The following is an 8,101-nucleotide window of genomic DNA, read 5'->3' as shown; positions in this document are numbered from 1 at the left end:
GTTGTATAAAGGTGTCAAGTTCACAAGGGGTGATTTCACATAAATATGTCACCTATGTGATAGTGCAGGGCAGAGTCCAAACTAGCAGTCAGGTCACAGCCTGACCATTGCCTCCTTGAAGGTATGGACTGTTTATTAGAAAGACATGGAGAACCTCACCATCCTCTGTTGCCCTTCACCTTCATCCTTGCTGGGAATCTATGTCTGCCTTCTAGGGTGGCCCCATGTGGACCACTGGCCCTGGAAGTCAAGCTCAGAGCTGTCTCCACCCTGCCGAATTTTCACCACATATCCTCAGAACTCTGCACACTCAGGGTTGTGATCTCCCTGAATCTACATCGTCATTCTTCTTCATCATCCCAAAGCTACATGAGTCTGGAGAGGCTCCCGTGAACATCTAATCCATGAACTTGAGGTGAAGTGGACTGCCTACGACACTTTCTTGATTTTGTTATTCCTGAAAGAAAGTCCATTCTTATACACATACGAGTGTCACTGGTTTTGTTTTTCTAGGCAATTCAGTGTAGTATAAAGATAAAGATTAATCTTCAGAACATAACAAGGATGAACCTGGAAGATCTAATCCTGCTGATTAGTCAAAGAAAAAATATTGTAAAAAATCACTATTGTAAAGAGACAAGAAAAGATTTGCATATTAATGAAAAATTCTTTGATGGTGACACAAAGTGAGAGGGAATGGAAGTCATTGGCTAGAGTCACAGGCTTAGGAGACTTTTTTCTGCCAGCGCCCATTTGAATATTTATAACATCATATTGAGGCTCTACAAAACTACCAACCTTAAAATTAGCTTGCTATATTTGGTCAAACATTTAATTAACTTACCCTCAATGTAATAGCTGGGATTGCAACTTTTGATTGAGATGTGTGGTATTAGATAATATTGCTGACATTGTAGTCCCTGGGCTGGTTGCCCTCCATGCCTGGGCTAGATGCTAAACAATTGTTAATTTTTGTGAAGGGGGAGTTATATTTCATAAGAAAGTGTTTGGCAAAGATTTATTGAAGTAGGAGAAGACAATATGAGATTTATAAGACTTACAGCAAGAGAAAGAATAGTGTTATATCAAAGATCATGGAATGAGCATGATCTATCAGTAGATTCTTGGGTATACCTGCTGTCTGAACATGCACAGAAAGGAGATTTGAAGTATATCCTCAAATACATACATACAAGTTTGACAGAGGATATTTGTGTGTGTTCATATACACTTTCTCTGAATGTACTCCTAAATGTGGGGGAGCATAAAAGGGGAAAAGTTATGGAAACTTCTTAGGCATAAGCAAAAACCATGAGGGATTGAATCACTGGGCAGAGGAACTCTGTGCCATAGACAAGAGCCCAGGCTTATTAGTCAAACAGAGAGAGGGAGGCCCCCAAAGACTGTGGTTCTTAGTTCTCCTTCAGGTCTGCAGCCCTGGTGTTACAATAATCAACCATTTATAGAAAAAGGGTAGCATTTTCCCACAGAAAAACTGTAGAGGGTTATAAAAGCATGGGAATGGAAGCAGGAAACAAGGGATAGAGGCAGCAGGATGGTGATGGTACACTCAGTAAGTTCTAATGTGTGAGTTTCAATGAAAGGTGTATGAATTGTTTAATGTTAAATTGACCAAAAGCTCAGTAAACCTTCTCTCAAGTCACAATAAAGAATTAATGAATCCATTAAAAATGAAATTTTCAATGATCATCATTTCAGGGAAACTAAGAATATTATTACAAGCATGGGTTCCAAATCCCCAGGCATCATTGCATAGTAAAATATTCCTTAGACATTTGCTACATTGAAACATGGAGTTATCAGTTTCATATGATAAAATTTATTCACATTTTTATCCTAGGCACTTAGGGAGACAGACACCCAGGGTAAAAAAATTCAGTTTTCAGCCTTTCTCTCAAATTCCACCAGACTCCAGAGTTAGTGTAAATTCTTCAGCTTTAAAAGTCTATGTCCTATCTCTGTGGGCATCCCTCAGCCTTGAACAGAGTTCAACTCTTCTAGTTAATGAGTTTAAAGTTTGGCATCAGACTGGGCCCTTGGGGGAATGAGCTCCACTCGCCAATCAAACTAGCTTTCTGGAAGATTATATCTCCTTTGCTCATGTTTTCCCCAATATGTACAGCCACCAAGGCAGGTAAATGGAGAGAAGCCTTAGTAGCTGTGACTGGAGGGAGAGAAGCCTCTCATGTCCCTCCTTACAGAATCTGAGGGCTTTCTCACGGCAGTCAGTGAGGGAGACAGTGGCAGAACCAAGGATGGGGGTAGACCACATGCGACCTTAACCTTTCTATCTGGACTCGTCTATTTTCCTTCCCTCATTTTTTATAAAATGAAAAAAGTCATGTGCCATCTTTCTTTAGTTAAATTAGAGGAATATTGATGTCCCTGTGCATGTGCATTGGTTGATCCTCTCCCTCTCCCCAAAATATACCAAAGTGAGACCACTGAAAAGATTACTTTTGTGTTAGAAAAGAACATTCACAGTATTTTTAATGATTCCCCATGTTTCCAACTGGAGACTTCTATGTTTTCATTTCATCTAGATTTAAATGTCTAGCCTTCATCTGGCTATGTGGAACTTTCTTTACTTATAATTTCTCCACTTACCCTTGTGCTGGATATGAGCACCATATCTGCTGCTTTTAACTGACTCCATGTTGAGTTCTTTGAGGATGAACTCTGCATGGATCTGGGAAGTTGAGACCTACAGCCCTACAGCTGGGAAGTACCAAGTCCAGGTAAGAGTGGGAGAAAGTGCATCAGGGTTGAAAATGAGATTTTGATGACTTAGAATTCTCCTGCCCTTCTACATCCAAAGTGCATGTGCTACAGGCAAAGAGCTGAGGGTAAACAAGGGGCAGAGATCGTTATAAGACAATACTGAGGTGGGTTCGGGTTACTCCCAAGGACACATGCTTCAAGTGTTGTGGTTCTTCACCCTTATTTCAGGTGCCTCAGGGATACCCAGGGCACTTGTACTATTATGATTAACTTCTTTGATTTTCTATACTAGTTTCTAAATTATTTATATCTCCCAGCATTGTTCTGTTCTCTTATCTTTATTCATTAATTTATCTAGCTAGCCACTTATATAATTAAGGTTTTCAATTATTTGTTTCAATAAATTATGAAATATTTCTCCCACAAATGTCCTGAGTGATGTATCTCTTTAAAGTGATGTATGTCATTGGACCTAAAAGAGTGTTTTTATCATAAAAATTTATTAAAATTGAGTAGGGTCATATTAATTTAAGTGGGATATATTCACAGTGGTGAACATTTCTGTCAATTGTCATAAAATTGGTAGTGATAGTTATGTGGGCTTATTCTTAAAGTGACCCTAAAATATAATCTTGTGTTCATATGATTGTTAAAGCATAGGTTTACATGGACACATACAAAATGCCAAGCAGTGATCGGTTTGAGAAGTACACAAACATGCACGTATCCAGACAGCTTAGCACGTCACACGCCTTCTTCAGAGGATCATCCAGGATTATATGCTTTCACTCTCTGCTCATGGAATAAGCACCCAAACTCCTTTGCTCTCCTTTTCTCTGAATTTCTAAATATACCTTTGACTTCTATGTGAACTGAATGCACTGTGTCCCTCTAGCAAGGTAAGTAAACAGATTTATGAAACTTGTATTTACTTTTCAGCGTAAGTATGAAATTATAAAAGTGTCTTCCTGTGGTCACAGAGGCCCTTCTTGGGGGACAAGAACAGTCAGCTGAGGGAATTCCACTATTCTGCTCTCCGCCTGCCTCGCTGATGGGCTGTGTGGACCCTCAGCATTGAAAGGAGGTGTTCAAAGATTGAATTTGTAACTCACAGATTCTCTAAATTCATTTGTATATGCTCAAGTTTTCTCAGCCAAGAGCCAGAACCAAAAATAAAATTATAACCAGGTCTATACTGAGAGGATATATGGAAAAATTTGCAACAAATAGCTAACCAACTTCAGAGTAAATTCCAAATGCTGATACATTTTCCATTAAAGTCAATGGGTTTCATTCCCCGTGATTTGTATTTTACTAGAAATGAATACGAAAAACTTGTTTATTTCGGTAACATTTTCAAAGTTGAACAGCTAAAAACAGGGACTTTCCAACTGCTGATTCACCTCAGTTCGGAATCTGAAATTGTTCAGAACATTCCCTGGGCTGTGAAGTATCGAACAGACACATCTGAGCAATTACCTGGATCTCACTTCAAAAGAAAACCCAGTGGTACACTGAACAAGAAGAGGGGTCAAGTTCATGATGATGCAACTAAGGCATTGGTTTGCACAGTAGAAATAGCATTCGCTATAGTTGAGTCAGACTGCCACATCAAGTGAAGAGCTGTCAGGTGGAAGCTAGGTCATTCAAACTAGATTCAACATCCAAGTGGGTAGGTATAGATTTATGTAAGAAGTTACCATACAAGCAAGAGGACGTATGAAGGGGTACAGTGTGAGTGTATTGTGATAGACCAGGTTTTCAGTGGCAAACTTTAAATTATATAAAAGTAATAACTGTTAAGTGTTATCATCTCTGAATTCGAAATAAAAAATTGAAAACAGAAATGTGTTCATACAAAGATTCAAGAAAGGTTAAGCAGGGTGTTTTGCTCAATCTGTTTATGCAGGAAGCTCTACCCTAAGTAAATCCATAAACATTTGCATAGTTATTCAAATAAAAATAAAATTAATAGATGAATGGGAATAAAAGGATTCTAAGATGACTGAATTTTCAGATGTGAGGGAGAAAGGAGTAGATAAGTAAATACATACAAAAGTAATAGGTCAATGAATTATAAAGTGAATAGATGATTAAGTGTTTGGCCTTTAAGTACCCCTTCAGGTGTGAATAGAAATTAGCTAGTAGGTGTGAAATGCTCTCTGAAAAAAATGAATTTTTAGGTTCTCAGTATTACAGCAGAAGATAAATATGCCAATCCATCACAGCTTCTACAAAATGAGAGCTGGCCCACATTTCTCCCTTTTTCTCTCCCTAATACTTTCCAATCCGCTCCAAGTTTTATTTCTGAATTCACACTTTAAGTATTACTCAAAAGGAAAAATACATGATATTTGCTTTTGTTTCACCCTGTAGTCTTTCTACATGTAGCACATGTGGATTGAGACCCATAATGTATCTCTCATTTTGATATCTGTTTAGGAAGTGAAAGTAGTGTAGATGACTGGGTCCTAATTGAAAACCACCACCACGAGCAATCTCGAGGAACAAGCAACTTGATGGGAGAAAAACTAAATAACACCTCTACCGGTTGCTAACAATTTCTGTTGCATTTTAACTTAAGTTTTCTCATTTGAACTTCCACAATATTACTGTTTTCATTGCAATCCCCAAAGGGGTTTTTAAAAAAAGCTGAATTTTTACTAACATTTAGAACATTGACAACAAAAAACCTCAAAAACTTAAAAATCTCAAAAAACCTACACCAAAACCATTCTCACTGCCATTGAACTGGTTCCAACTCTTAATAACCCTATAGGACAGGGTAGAATCCCTTGCAGGTTTCTGAAACTGGGGCTATGAGAGCAGAAAGCCTCAATTTCCTCCCACAGCCTGGATGGCCATTTCAATCTGCCCACCAGGAGGGTTAGCAGCCCAACGTGTCCTTATTATCTATTAGGAAGAAATCAAGGTAGAAAAAAAGGAGGGGGGAGAAATTGTGATGAGAGTGAAAATAAGGAAGATTTAGGTCAGGATTTGAGAGACAGACCATCTCAGCGCAGGATCCCCTGATGTCAAAGCAGAGCAATAGGAAAGTACTGAGGGCATCAGAGGTCAATCTAACCTGACTAGTGGTTCAGCTATAGCACTGATTCTCCAGCCTGAGGCACAATAGAAACTTCCCAAACTGTGTATACCAGGCAGACAGAAGTAAGTCAGAAACTCTGCAGATGGAGGTGTTATTACTAAAATTGCTTAAACATAAAATGCCAATCAGAATTATCTTCATTCAGTAACAAAGAGTCACACTGTGGAACAGTGGACTACCTTCTGACTATAGGTTCATATATGTATGTTGTTCAAAATGGAAAACTGAATGAATATTAATTTTCAGCTTCATGGGTCTGCTTTTTTTTCCCCCAAGAGACATAATTGAACCCCGGGGAGGAAGAGAATAACCCAGGAGAAAACAGACTGAAGAGGACAGGGGCAGCAGCTACTCGACAAAACCGGTCAAGCAGCCTCCGTTGTGGGAATGAGCTGCTGTCTGGGAGCTCCGCTAGAACATGGGTCCATCCATCTCACCTGTTTTCACATGAAAATATAGATTAGAAAGCCTTGTCTGCACTCTGTGTCACACAGCACACACATGTTTCTCATAGCTGAGTGTATTAGAGACACATGTAGGACTTGACTATCATAGATATTCACATTATCATTAAGTAATATTAAAACTATGTTGAGTTTTGAGGAGCGGTAAAAGATTGTATTTCTGAGGAAAATAGAAATGATTAGAAATATGTTTCCAGGAAGTATATAGATGGAGTTGACAAAAATAGTTGCAAGTTGAAAAGAAAGGCCGGTTTGAGAATTTGGAAGTGGATAATCATAGACTCATCTGAAGAATGTTATTATTGTCACCAGAGTCATTTGTGGTAGAGTCGTCACAAAAGGAAAGAATCAAATGGTTCTGCTGTTGTGCAGAAAGCAAACTAGGAAGGGAAAGTTATTATGAAGAAGAAGTGTAAATAAATCATGGCGGAGACAAACAGCTACTAGGCAGATATGTAAACACAGAATTGTGTCAAAATATTGAGTTGGCATGAGGTTAGTTGAATACTTCACCTTTCTTACAGGAATTATTCCAGCGGAATATCTATAATGACCTTAGGAAACCACAGCACCATCACCGAGTTCATCCTCCTTGGACTGTCTACTGACCGCCCGACACGAGCTCTACTTTTTGTCCTCTTTCTGGGGATTTACTTTGTGACCATCATGGGAAACCTGATGATGCTGGTGCTGATCCGAGTGGATTCTCATCTCCACTCGCCCATGTACTTCTTCCTAAGTCACCTCTCTTTCATAGACCTTTGTTTATCCTCAGTCACTGTGCCGAAGATGTTGTACAATCTCCTCTCTCAGAGAAAATCAGTCTCAGTAGAGGGCTGTCTAGCTCAGGTCTTCCTTGTGTTTGTTACCGTAGGGACTGAAGGCTGCCTGCTTTCGGTGATGGCCTATGACCGCTATACTGCCATATGCCACCCTCTGCTCTATGGACAAATCATGAGTAAACAGTTGTGTGGGGGTCTAGTGTGGACCTCCTGGGGAGTGGGCTCCCTGGACGCTCTCATCAATACCCTCCTTGCTGCCAATTTGGACTTCTGTGAGGTGCATGTGATGTCTCACTTTACCTGTGAGTTACGTTCCCTCTTCCCTCTGTCCTGCTCTGAGGTCACCACCAATTTGACAGTTGTAATCTGCTCTGCCATCTTGCATGGGCTTGGAACCATAATCTTGATAGTCTTCTCCTATGCCCATATTATTTTCACCATCCTGAGCATCCGTTCCACAACAGGTAGAAGCAAGGCCTTCTCAACCTGCTCCTCCCACCTCATTGTACTGTGCTTCTTCTATGGAACATCTTTAATCCGCTATCTCATGCCATCCTCAGGCTCATCTCTGGAGCTCATCTTCTCTGTGCAGTACACTGTCATAACTCCTCTGATCAATCCCCTTGTCTACAGTCTGAAGAACAAGGAAGTGAAAACAGCTCTGAAAAGGGTGTTGCAAAAAGATTTACATCTCAGATAGCAGACAGAGAACAAGCAAAAGATGAATGGGAAAAGTGACAGAATTGCACCAAAATATTTCAAAAATAGACACTGTTGTTGCTTTTGTTTGGTGCCATCAATTCAATTCCAATTCCAGCGATCGTAGCACAACAGGTGAAACAGAGCAGGTTGTGTGCCATCCTCATAATTGTTCCTATGCTTGAAACCATTGTTGCAGCCATTGTGTCAACAGACATTATGGAAAGTGTTCTTTCCTGTTTTCAGATCTATCAGTGGCCTATTTTTGTTTCTGTTTTAAACTCAGTGGTACAAAAGCTCTTGAA

At 39.7% G+C, this 8,101-nt stretch overlaps 1 protein-coding gene across 1 annotated transcript; it reads left to right on the top strand.

The window, feature by feature from the left end:
• Window positions 1-6,864: 6,864 nt before the first annotated feature.
• LOC142451069 (olfactory receptor 8S1-like) lies at window positions 6,865-7,797 on the top strand. The gene has a single exon (XM_075553004.1). It carries the CDS (start codon window positions 6,865-6,867, stop codon window positions 7,795-7,797), a length of 933 nt encoding a protein of 310 aa, XP_075409119.1.
• The last annotated feature ends 304 nt before the right edge of the window (window positions 7,798-8,101 follow it).

The sequence above is a fragment of the Tenrec ecaudatus genome, chromosome 6, assembly GCF_050624435.1.
Source record: "Tenrec ecaudatus isolate mTenEca1 chromosome 6, mTenEca1.hap1, whole genome shotgun sequence".
Classification (NCBI taxonomy): Eukaryota; Metazoa; Chordata; class Mammalia; order Afrosoricida; family Tenrecidae; genus Tenrec; species Tenrec ecaudatus.
This window is presented reverse-complemented; position numbering and strand designations above follow the sequence as displayed.